This window comes from Eurytemora carolleeae, unplaced genomic scaffold, assembly GCF_000591075.1.
Source record: "Eurytemora carolleeae unplaced genomic scaffold, Eaff_2.0 scaffold648, whole genome shotgun sequence".
Taxonomy (NCBI): Eukaryota; Metazoa; Arthropoda; class Copepoda; order Calanoida; family Temoridae; genus Eurytemora; species Eurytemora carolleeae.
This window is the reverse complement of record NW_019396806.1, coordinates 39,717-52,442: the sequence shown is the minus strand read 5'-3', so window position 1 is coordinate 52,442 and position 12,726 is coordinate 39,717. Positions and strand designations below refer to the sequence as shown.

The 12,726-nt window shown below is 30.1% G+C and overlaps 1 protein-coding gene across 1 annotated transcript; it reads right to left on the bottom strand.

The window, feature by feature from the left end:
• Window positions 1-3,178: 3,178 nt before the first annotated feature.
• On the bottom strand, window positions 3,179-12,532 carry LOC111708878 (uncharacterized). The gene is made up of 7 exons (XM_023482382.1): window positions 12,441-12,532; window positions 12,083-12,118; window positions 11,416-11,556; window positions 9,508-9,629; window positions 8,419-8,579; window positions 4,994-5,115; window positions 3,179-3,698 (listed from the first exon to the last, which is right to left on the bottom strand). The coding sequence occupies exons 3-7, from the start codon at window positions 11,493-11,495 to the stop codon at window positions 3,584-3,586; spliced, it is 600 nt and encodes a 199-aa protein (XP_023338150.1). The 5' UTR covers window positions 11,496-11,556; window positions 12,083-12,118; window positions 12,441-12,532; the 3' UTR covers window positions 3,179-3,583.
• Window positions 12,533-12,726: the final 194 nt, after the last annotated feature.

Genomic DNA, 12,726 nt, shown 5'->3' with positions numbered 1-12,726 from the left:
CTGGAACGAATATGTGTTCCTGGGCAATAACGTCAGTTATAGATTATTATAACCGAGCTGGAAGACATGTTTTTGCTTGTTCAATGGATTTATCCAAAGCCTTTGATGTTGTTTCCTGGATACAGTTATTCAAGGAACTTGAAGATAGAGAAGTATCCCCAGCTGTTCTGAGAACATTATTATATATATACAGAGGACAAACATACCAGGTACAATGGAACAATAGTGTATCTAGACTTTTTAAAGTTTACAACGGTGTGAAACAAGGAGCAGTTTCCTCTCCTATCCTATTTTGTATATACATGAACAAATTGATATCAAGATAAAGATTTTATGGCAGTGGATGTCAACTTGCATGAAAACTCCTCCATGGAGGAGTTTTCATGGGCATATTTATATACGCAGACGACATTATATTGCTTGCTCCTAGTAGAAACGGTTTACAAAATATGGTGAAGATATGTGAACAATTTGCAAACTTATTTTCAATGAAATTTAGTACTAACAATGTAGTTGAAAAGTCCAAGACCAAGTGAATAATCTTTACAAAATATCCAATCGATAATGTAAACATTTTGCCCATTTATCTTAATGATTTACCATTACCATATGTTGATCATGTAAAACATCTTGGATGCACGCTACAAACAGATAATTCATTTACTCGTGATATAAATCAGAAACGTGGACAGTTTATTGCTAAAATTCATTCCCTGAAACAAGAATTTTACTTAGCAGATTCGACAGTTTTGATTAAATTATATAACCTTAATGTAACAAGTATTTATGAATCCAATTTATGGAATTTATTTTCGAATGATGTGTTTAGAATTTATTCGTCTTGGAACACTGCAGTTAGAATTGTGTTTAAATTACCAAACACTTGTCATAGATATTTTATCGAACCATTGTCACATTCATCTCATTTAATGACCATGCTCTGCAGTAGATTTGTTTCATTCATTTCTTCATTAGAAAATTCTTCAAAAATTTGTATCAGACTTTTGATAAATCTTTTAAAATTCGATCAAAGGTCAGTAACTGCAAAAAATCTGAGAAATATTGCAGACAAATGCAACAAAGATTTGAATATTATTGACAAACGTATTGTAAAAAATTGTATGATATTTCAAGAAATACCCTTGGAAGAAGAATGGAGGATTCCATTTTTAAATGAACTAATTTCTGCAAAAAACAATAAGATTGTTATCAATGGAGTTGACCAAGCTAAGCTTGATGATATTATTAATTTTATATTCACGACTTAATTACAGTATGATTTTGTTTCTTGTATTTGTATTCATTTTTGATATATTCTCTTATAGTTCTTTTTTCTTCTGTTTAATTGTACCAATTATTTAAATTGTGTACGTTTACGAAATAAATAAATTAAATAAATACTCTCAGCAATAAACTTTATCTTATCTTATCTTATCTTATCTTATCTTATCTTATCTTATCTTATCTTATCTTATCTTATCTAACCACAAAATAATTTTTAATTTATATTTAGTAGAACAATTTAAACTATAAATGTACAATGTACAACATGAACTAGATTAATTTAAGTATACATAGTGTACAGAGTACATACTTTGTACGTTCACTATTCTATCCACATTGGATGTATTTTAAAATCAGCCTAGAATTGAATTAAATGATTAATGAAACATCCATAGAAACAGAAATCACGGAAATAGAGAAACAGGGACAAACTTTAAATCTAACAATCAATCTATCAATATTAAATTTTGAAATATCAAAAGCTTGATATTTATCAAACTTAAGGTTTGCATTTATGTAAATTGTTCCTTACTTCAAACTTTCAAACTTCTTAAGGTTCTGTTTATTTTAAAGAGACTACACTGTTATTTCTAGTGACCCTGAAGTTTAAGATGTAAATACCCAATTCACAACAATACCTTTTAAACCATTATTTGAGTAAAAATGATTATCTCAGTTCAAGTTTAGGAAAACGACGATATCTTCCTTAATACTCAAATAAAGGTTTTAAGGGAATCGGGTACTTAACTCTTTAAATGAATGATATCATGGAATTACCTCAAGAGTCCCTTTAAACCATTAAAACTTGCTAATAGGGAGGAAATTCTAAGCTGGAAAATCATGATCTTAAAAATGCCCTTAAGGCAGTTTTTGGATTTGTTTTTGTGGCAGTAGAGTTAAAACTAGCTAAATATACTCCTATTAGTCAACAACAAATTAATTTATAATAGTTTTTTTTCTATATAATAAACATGCATCATACTTTCATAACATTTTATATATTTTCTGTTTGGTACAATAGGTTACTGGTATTCATATTTTTTTTTAAAGATTGTATATTATGTGCAGACAAAAAAACTTAAATTTTTTAGGAGAAAATTTAGCTCTTTTTATAAATTCTTTTTAAGAAAAAGTAAATTTAGGAATTAAAATAAAATTTACATTTGTTGAATATAATTTTGAATTTTAAAAATAACTAATTTCTATCAAAAATAGTTAGTAACAGCCAATTTGTGCCAATATTCAAATGTTCTACAGAAAAATGTGTAAACAGTGAAAATTAAATAAAACTTTAAAATTCTTCATCATACAAAAGAATTGATTTATTTAGGATAATTAAAATAAATTTCAAATAATTGAGTTAAAATGTCTCAATATAACTTTCTTGTTTTTCCAATTTCTGGTGTATGTGTAATACTTTTTAATCAATAGATACTGTTCCTTAAACATTCTTTATCTAAATAATTTTAGGAATTGTAACGCAAGTAGTCATAATAGTCGTCATTTGTATTCAATCAAAACTTTTAATTTATAAAAATCCACTAAAATATTTTTTTTTCGAAGCCCCTTAGTGTTTTATATATTTTTTTGTTTTCTTATGCATGACAGAAAAATTCTTACACTTTAAAGGATTTAACATTATATAAATTCTAAAACATTATTTACTTTAATTTGTAAAGGAATTGAGTCTTTGCCACAAACTCTGATTTTCTAATTTCAATATCTGTTGAACCCAATGTCGTATACGTTTGATATTTCAAACTATGAATGCTGTTTAATAAAACAATATAAGTTTGAAATATTAAAGGTGTATACCATCTAGTTGCTTAGATATAGGTTTTAGATAACTTGAGTTTGTGGCAAAAACTCAATTCCTTTAAGATAAAACTTTAGGTTGCTGTTATTTAAATCTTTTATTTTTATTATACATTCAATAAAACTCTAGATAAAGGGTAAATTTAATTAACAATTATAAAATATCTACTTTATGTAAACTACTTTCTGAATAATTTTGAAAATGATATTTTAATTCACATTATTTTCATATCATTTAACTAGCACTGCACGTTAGTTGTGAGCGTCAGCAAGCATGAGCTGTTGCGCACAGCTTTTATTCTGTTGTGGAAGATCGAATGCTGCAAAACTTTCTTTTCGGAGACAATTTGTGAGCGTACAATATTTTGCGCATTTTCAGATTTTGTATTGAGAAGACTCCCCGAAAATTTTCTTATGTAATATTCCTTTGCTAGTAGCTATAGCAGCATGACGTATGAAGGTGATTCCTGCATAATAATTCTTCCTAGGGTTTTGTTGCCAAGATGGCGGGAATTATGAGTGTTATGAGAGTTGTGAGAAGAAGGAGAAATGTATTTGTACTTCCTGATCCTCCCAGATGCGTTGCACCACAAGTTGTTCTAAAAACGTTATGGTTTAGTTATGTTTTTAATCCCTAAATCTTCATCAAACCAAACTCCAATTGTTTTTGGGTTGGATTATACAAATTGCAGTGCTTTAAGTTTAAAAAGTGCTGAAACGTCCAAAATATCACCCTTATACATAAAATTCCTAAAACTGGGAAATTATTTGTATTTTAAAATATGTGTCTATAATCTCTTAAACTAAATTTAAGTGCATGTCTTGCAAAATAAGTGCACAATTTATCAAGAGTAAAAATAGTTCCTATTCCTGTTAAAACTTTTGACTGAATTAACATGTTCTCCATGTGCATTTTAAGGGGGTAAACAGACTTTGAAAAAAAGTGACATAGCACCCCCTCTCCCATTTATTCTCCTTTAAAAACCCCAAAAATATATTTTTTTCAAACCATAACCCACATTTATATGTTTAAGAATAAATCCTGTATAAGCCCCTAGTGCATCACAAGATATGTATTAAAAATTAAATCCCTACTCACATTTGTTTTTTCTTTCTATTAAATAAAAATGTTTATTATTTCATTTATAAAATATGTTTAAAAGGCATTAATTATTATCATTTGTTTTTGAGAAATATAAAAAACAGATATTGTCAAAGATTGTCAAAAAGGGTTGCATTTTTGAAAACTGCACACTGTTAAGTACAATTGGTCTATTTTTAATTTCTAGAAAATTTTTTACTCAATGCAGTTAGATCTTTGGAGCTATTGGACTGTATATAACACAGAAACACCAGAAGAAAACTTCTAAAAGTGATTATCAACGTAAAATCTATATTCAAAATCTGCCATCGATGATTTACGCAAGTACCCAGATAAACCCTTCATTTAAGTAAAAATATTGAAAATCCTCAAGCAGGAATTTAATTTTTTTTAGCCAGTTTCGTTTAGAAACGAAGCGGTGCAGAATTTTTCAGAAAAAAGCAATTCATTTTAAATCCATTAATGCTTAAATAAGGTTGTAAATCATTCATATGGGACTGTAAAAGCAAATATCCCTCAAATTAACTGATATCTTGCCACAAACTCTTATTTTCTAATCTCAATATCTTTACAACCCATTGTCGAGTACCTTTTATATTTTAATCTTAAAATTCAATTAGATTTTTTTAGTCTGGTTCAAAATCTCAAAGGTTTACCTCGTCATGTTTCAAAAATATGGGGGATTCGAATTTTGACTTTGTGGCCAATGTCAATTTCTTTGAAAATATTTTCCTGAAAGTTTAGTTTCTATTTCTTGTATATTATGTACATTTATACATTTATATAATATACCTGTTGGAACCGATAGCATGAAGGGGATGGAACTCACAGAACGGAAGTCCATCTAGGAAGAGGGAGAGAAGGTGGTGAGGGAAGCAGTGTGCAAATACAGCTGCATTATCATTGCAGTCAACCTAGACAAGAAATAATTCAATTAAAGGGACAGTGGACGTAATTTTCAAATTACCTTTCATTCAAAAAGAGGGGCATGCACGATTAACAACGGTTGTCTTTAAAGCTTTATTTTATCATTTAAGTTGAAAATATTGTCGTTTTTCTAGATTGACAATTTTCTCCACTGTTACTAAGGCAAAGATGTATAAGTCACTTTATAGAAAGACCACAATTAAAAATGATCAATTTTTACCGAGCAGATGATGGACATCTCATGCATTCTTGATCAGGCAAATCTTTTAAGTAATTACAGAATCTTATCAACTACATCAAACTCTTATTTTCTAAACTATATATCTTTGCAACCTGATGTCATAGATTATAGATTTTTCTCACTTCGAATAATAGTCACTGCTTGAAATATCAAAGGTTTATACATCATAAGGTTCCAAATATGAAAAATAATAGCTTGAGAAAAGTTTTTCATATCAATTCTTTTTCCATTATGTGAAAATGTGAAAATAGGTTAAATATCCTGTTTATATAGCCTTTCTTTTCTGTAACTAATGATGTCTTCGTCCAGGTATTTTTATATTTATTTTTACAGAATCTTTTTCCAGGAATATCATGTATTGTAAATCATATTTTCCTGAAGGGGGGGGGGGGATGAAAATTTCTAAGCTTTCAGGGAAAATGAAAATTGCTTGTCTCAAGTCTTGAATAAAATTCTATAAAAAACTTGTAATGATGAGTAAAGATAACTGTGAATTTTAATTTGGATAGAAAAATAATAATCGACCTTCCTAAACTTAACAAAGTTTAACAAAATCAAACAATTCACTTCTATCCAATCTATTATTTACGTGGCCTGTTTAAGTATTGAAGGATGCACGAAAATGCAAGAATAAAAACTTTGTTAACAGAGAACTTTTTATTCTAATCAGAGATCAAAAAGGACATTTATTTCACAAGTTGAACTGTATTACATTAATAACAGCCTAACAGGGTTATAAAGTTAACCTGAAATATGCATTAATGCAAGCGAGTTTGGTGATCGTCAAAATACGACAAAAATAATTAGTCTTGAAACGCTCAGTTCGGAAATGTTGAAATCGTGAATAATGAAACCAATTTAAATTAAAAACTGAGAAACAATTGGATGATCCCAAAAATGTATGTTGGTCTTGAAATATAAACATTTTGAAACTATCGAGAGAGAATGAATATGTAGAATGAAGATAATTGTTGGTCACATTGCTTTTTTACAACCCATAGGAGAAAGGGGCTAAATAACTCCCCCCCTCCCCCCGTCCCCTCACACAAACTGCGCCTAAGATCCCTGATTTAGTTTGATATTTTCCCTGTCTTGTTGATTAATTGAATAATCTGAAGATTTTACCATTAATTATATATATTTGCGCAGACTTAAATCTAAACTTGAAAAAGAAAGATTTAGAAGGAACGAGAGGCTCTAGCTCTCGTATCGCTATATTGTGTCTTGTGAAAAATAACAATACTAAAATAATGAATTGCTCTTAATGTTTAGATTTCTATTTTTAATAAGAGAATTTTATTTGACCTCTTTCGTTTTCGTCAAAAACCCCTGTTAAGGCGGAGCCGTACCTTTTGGTTGATTCGAATTCGAATTTTCTATTCCCTATATCAGTGCAACCTGATATCGTAGACCTTTCACGTTTTAAAATATGAATTATGTAAGATAAAAAAGTCTAAGTTTAAAACATTCGATGATTAAACCATCAGGGTGCAAAGATATTAAGATTGTTTAAAGGATTAGAGTTTGTGGCGAGTACTCAGTTCCGTTAGATTTGAGAAGGGGGTTCAAGTGCTGGAATTACAGACTATGAAACTTTTAGTAATTTAAACTTATAATGAAAATTGTAAATCAAAGTTGCAAAAAGTTCTGAAATTCATGAAAAAGGAGTTCTTTATAACGAGAATATACATAAGCAAATTCTGTAATAATAATGCGTGTCGATTCGTTTTTTATCATTTACTTTGCATTCTCCATAGGCAATTCTAAACAAAACGACGAAAATATTTTTTTACAAAAAATTAACAATTTTTTAATTGTGGTTTATGCACCAAAGACGAAGAAGAAAGTTGACAGATTTAAGAAAAGATATCTTCGGCATTGTTTCTCAGATAAAGGTGTAATGGTTAAGGTACCCTTGTTCTTCAATATCTTTACAACCCATTGTCGAGAACCTTTTCTTTTCATATCCCAGCTTCTACAAATTGCACCCCCCCCACCTCCTAAACACCAAATAGATAATCCCCTGAACTCAAAATAAATTATCCCCTGAACCCCAAATAGACAATCCCCTGAAGACCAAATAAATAATCCCCGAAACACCAATAACATTATCCCTTGAATAGATAACCCCATGAACACCCCATAGTTAATTCCCTGAACACCAAAAATAAAATAATCCCCTAAACTCCAAATAGATAATCCCCAGAACATCAAATAAATAATCCCCTGAACACCAAATAAATAAGCCCCTTGATACCAAATAAATTATCCCCTGAACCCCAAATATGAAATAGATAATACTCTGAACACCAAATTAATAATCCCCTGAAAACCAAATAGATAATTCCCTGAACTCCAAATAGATAATCCCCTGAACATAAAATGAATAATCCCCTGAACACAAAATAGATAATCCCCTGAACACCAAATTAGTAATCCTCTGAACACCCAATAGTATCCTCTGAACACCAAATAAGTAATAATACCCTGAACACAATATAGATGATCCCCAGAACACCAAATAAATAATCCCCTGAACACCAAATATATAATCCCCTGAACACCCATTAGATAATCCCCTAAACACGAAAAAGTAATAATCCCTTAAACTCCAAATATATAATCCCTTAAGCACCAAATATATAATCCCTTGAACACCAAGTATATAATCCCCTGAACACCAAGTATATAATCCCCTGAACACCAAGTATATAATCCCTTGAACACCAAGTATATAATCCCCTGAACACCCAAGAAAACTCTGACACAATAACCGGACACTTGTTAAGAGGGTCGTGATTGGATGTATTTAGAATGGATGGTTAAATATCGTGAAGAAGACGACTTGAATATCTAATAGATTTAGTAGGATAAAAGTTGTCTGATTTTTAAGTTCAAAGCATACTTTTAAAGCTAGCTTTAAACCCAAACTTTCTCTACGTTTTTAATGCTTGAAAATTACTTACTGTGCATAAAAGTTGAGAGTCATTTCAGAAATATATCGATTTTAGTAGAGAGTTGTGAATAAGATTTTTCTAATTTATTTTACCTCTATCCCTGTATCACAGTGGTATGGTGAAACTATACGGTACTGTGCAAACACGAAGTAGATTGAATCACTGGATTTCCAGCGCTGTAGGTCGACCGCCAGACTAGAGTTACTTTCAGCGTGCCATTGGGCAATCTCCTCAAATCCGTAAAGTACATAACCTTAACATAAGCAGTGCAGTACAGTTCATTACCTTAACATAAACAGTGCAGTACAGTACATGAACTTAATATGAACACAGTAAAGAACATAACCTTAACATAAACAGTGAAGTGCAGTACATAACCTTATCATAAACAATACAGCACATAACCTTATCATAAACACTAAAGTGCAGTTCACTACATAACCTTAACCGTATCAATACAATTTACTAGAATATCTTTAAACATTTTAATACTATTCAATGCTATACAATTCTTAATTTTTAATTAAAATTAAACGGAATTCAAGAATAAAACTTTTATATTTCAATTCATTTTGACCCTTATAATTTTCACCGCATACTTAATAGTTTTTACACAAAATATACAAAGTCATGGTCAGAAATGAATGAAAGGTTTTTCATTTTCAAGAACTTGTTAATTACATAATTGAGTTAAAGATTGATTAAAAGGATAATTAAGGATGAAAAGAAAGATGAATGATGGGAATTTAGTAAGCCACATCATTTATGCATCCGAACCACATTAAACTAGAAGTCTTTTACGTCCCACGTTCAAATGTTCATACTTGCAATTTTCATTTTTTGTTTACTTCATACTGTAACTCCTACAGCTTGAATCAATAAGTTATTCCACAAAATATTTTCAGTAAACGGATTTTTCAAGTAATTTCATCGAAAACAACGATTTTTTTAACGAAGAGAAGTAAAAATGCAAAAATTTTGTATTATATCATTTTTAATTTTTTTAAATAAGAAATTTTTATGGGCATGGTCTTACTTGGCCGGATTTAAAAAAGGTAAAGGATGAGTACTTTGAGGTGGCTCGGAAGAAACAATTAGGAGAAATAGGCTCGGAAGTAGAAATAGTGTAGTAAGCCATCCTTCCTTCAATGAATAGATGAATAGATGAATAAATTCGGTACCTGGCAATGAATGCGGAACGTACTGCGGAAGTTGGAATTTCTTTTTTTGATAAAAAAATCTTGTTCCATTATTATCCAGTTTAGCAATATGAATCAGATCTAGTTTTATTGCATCCTCCTTCCTAAACAAGAATAATATGTTCATATTGCAACCTCCTGAAACAATTGCGCATTTTTGTGAAAAAGTTTATAAAACTTTCATATTTTATGCTTGAGTTTTTGTTCACATCGTTCAATACAGATTGAAGTTTCTCTGTAAAGCAATAAAATCACGGTTTTTATGTAAATAACATATTTATGGGGAAAATTGCTTTCACGGCCAAATGTAAGAAAAAGGTAAAATAACTATTAAATCTAATTTTACAAGTGAAAAAGATTCGTCTTTACTTATAACAGATTGACCAAAGGGGGATATGTCAATGTGGACTGAGCCTCCCCCCCCCCTCTGGAAAACGAACAAATTTAATTTTAATGTTTCTTAAAGAATGTGAATATCTTAATTCTGAATTATATTTGAATGGGAACTTTCTTTCTTTCAAATTAAATCAAATTTTCAAGAGATGTTCAAGTAAATCTTTCTAAACAGAAATTCAAAAAAGTTTTTTTAATTTGTGGAAACGGCAGAAACGTTAAATGGAAACATTAGTTTGTAGGATATGTTTAGTATTCAAGCTCAGTGTAAAGATAAAGGAAGAGAGAGATCAGAGAGGAACATTTAATTTACCTAATGCATAGAGACCCCCCCCCCATCCTTTTCCCTTTTCTTTCCTTACCCCCTTCTTTACCTTAACATTTCCCTTACGCTTCCTCTCCTTTCCCTTTCTTTCCCTCCACATACCATTCCCTATCTTTCCTTTCTTATTTCCTGTCCGCCCTATTTATATTTCTCTATTTTCCATTCCATTCCCATGATTTCCCTTCATAATCCCCTTAAGAGTTCCCTTATAACTCTTTCTCCTCGCATGTTATTATTTTACTTCATTTTCCTAAGGGACAATTGAGTGACTTACCATACCGCTTAAGGGTGAATCATGGCTCGGTAATGTTGATCAAAATACTGTATTATAAAGGGTTAAATAATGAGTAAGAAGACGAAATAACTTCAGATTTTAAGGGTTTACCGTTGAAATTTTGAAAAAGTGCAATAGATGGGAAAAGTGTGTATTTTTTAATTCACAAAAGTTGCAATTTCAAATATGAAGTTTATGGGATCTTTTTTCAAATGAATTTTATAGTGAATCTTATTAAGAATAAAAGGGAAGCAGTGCAGTGGATGAAAGTTCATAAAAGTGGAGGAGGGGGGGGGGGGGGGGGGGGGGAGTTATGGGAGTTTTAATTTTGGATTTAAACCTTAAAACCTTTGTTTTCTAATTCTGGATAAACAAATTGTTTGGAGCCACGAACATTTAATAAAATCGGGTTTAATGAAATCTAGAAGAAATTTAATTTAATGGAACTCTAGGGGATACAGATACATTTTAAATTTCGGGAGTAAAGAGAGAGAAACAACCAAACATCGATTCTGCCGAATAAGAGGCGTGTACAGATGGAGGCAAGGGGAACTGCCCCCCCCCCTAAAGTTAAATTTTCACCTTTTAAAGCTTAAAGTGTTTTTATCATTAATTTAAAAAATAAAGAAGTTTTGCATTTTTGGAATTTATTCAGGGGAGGAGCCTCAGCCCACACTTCCCCCTGAACTTGGGTGTATTACGGGAAGTGTGTGGGGGGGGGATGATGCTTAAACTTGTTTAAGGGTACTATTTATTACAATTATGACTTGTTCTACAACTTCTATGCAGAATGCATATACTGGACAATTTTCATTAAGCTCTTAAATAAAAATTTGACTTTAATAGTCGTCTTTCTTATTCTACAATTTTTTTGGGTCCCAATGTAAGTAAGTATTACCTCTTATATCCGTAGTTGATATCAAACATCATGACAGCGATATCCTCGTTGTCGTTGTAGAACTCCTTGGACTTGTTCATGAACTCCGTCCTCACTTTGATCAGGCAGTTGAAGGTCTGGTAGGTTACAAGGGTTTTGTACCTAATTAGAAAAACATGTTTAGAGAAAATATAATTATCTATATATTAACTTCACTAAAATATAATTATCTTATTAATTTCACTAAAAAGTTCTAAAATAAATCATAAGTGAGTTAGTGAGGTAAAAAAAACCAAGAAATCGACTCAGCCTTGAAATTGATGCAACTTATTATATAAATACTTTTTATTATTTATCTGTTATATATCTATGTGGGACTCTCATTATTTTTTATGTCCACTTCAATAGGTTCTCATATATTCCTTAAAGGTATAGCCAACAACTTAACATATTAAAATTACAAAAAAACAAGTTTGGGAATAAGATTAACCAAGATCATCGCTTAAAATGTCTGTGATGGCTAGATTATTTATGGAATCAACAAAACTTACAAGAAACCGGATTTTCTGAGAAAGAGCATTTTTGAGCGATAAGATTGGTTAAAAATCACTTTATAAGATCATCGAATCCAAATTTAAAACTTCTATAATTGCGTTATGAAAAAAATTACGAAAAAAAATTATTATACCTAATATCTAGTTTTAGCAGAGCAACTGGATTCGTTCTGAAAACACAATTCATTTTCAAGAATTTTGCTTTCATAAATGTTATAACTAGACCGCATTATGAAACTTATTATCGTATAAGGACTGTAATCGTAATTTCAAGTTACCCTTCTTATTTACAATCATCTACGTAGATTCGGTCATTGTCACAGAAAGCTGTGACTTTCGGTCACATTTTTCGCGTTTTCTCTTTTTGCTAGTTTTTTTGGCGGATGTATTCTAAATAAAAAAGTTCGTACAGATAACGATGTTATCTAGAATTAAAACAAGAGAAAATAAGAATTTAAGATAGATTAAGAAAATGAAACGGGAAAAGTGTTCCTGTTGAGAATAGTATGGTAAACCCCTGTTCTTGAACATGGGTCAGATAAATCCAGGAACTGAGATCTGTTAAACTTCAGCGTTTGAGTCACTGAAATATATTAATACCATTATTATTATTATTATTATTATTATTATTATTATTATTATTATTATTATTATTATTATTATTATTATTATTATTATTATTATTATTATTATTATTATTATTATTATTATTATTATTATTATTATTATTATTATTATTATTATTATTATTATTATTATTATTATTATTATTATTATT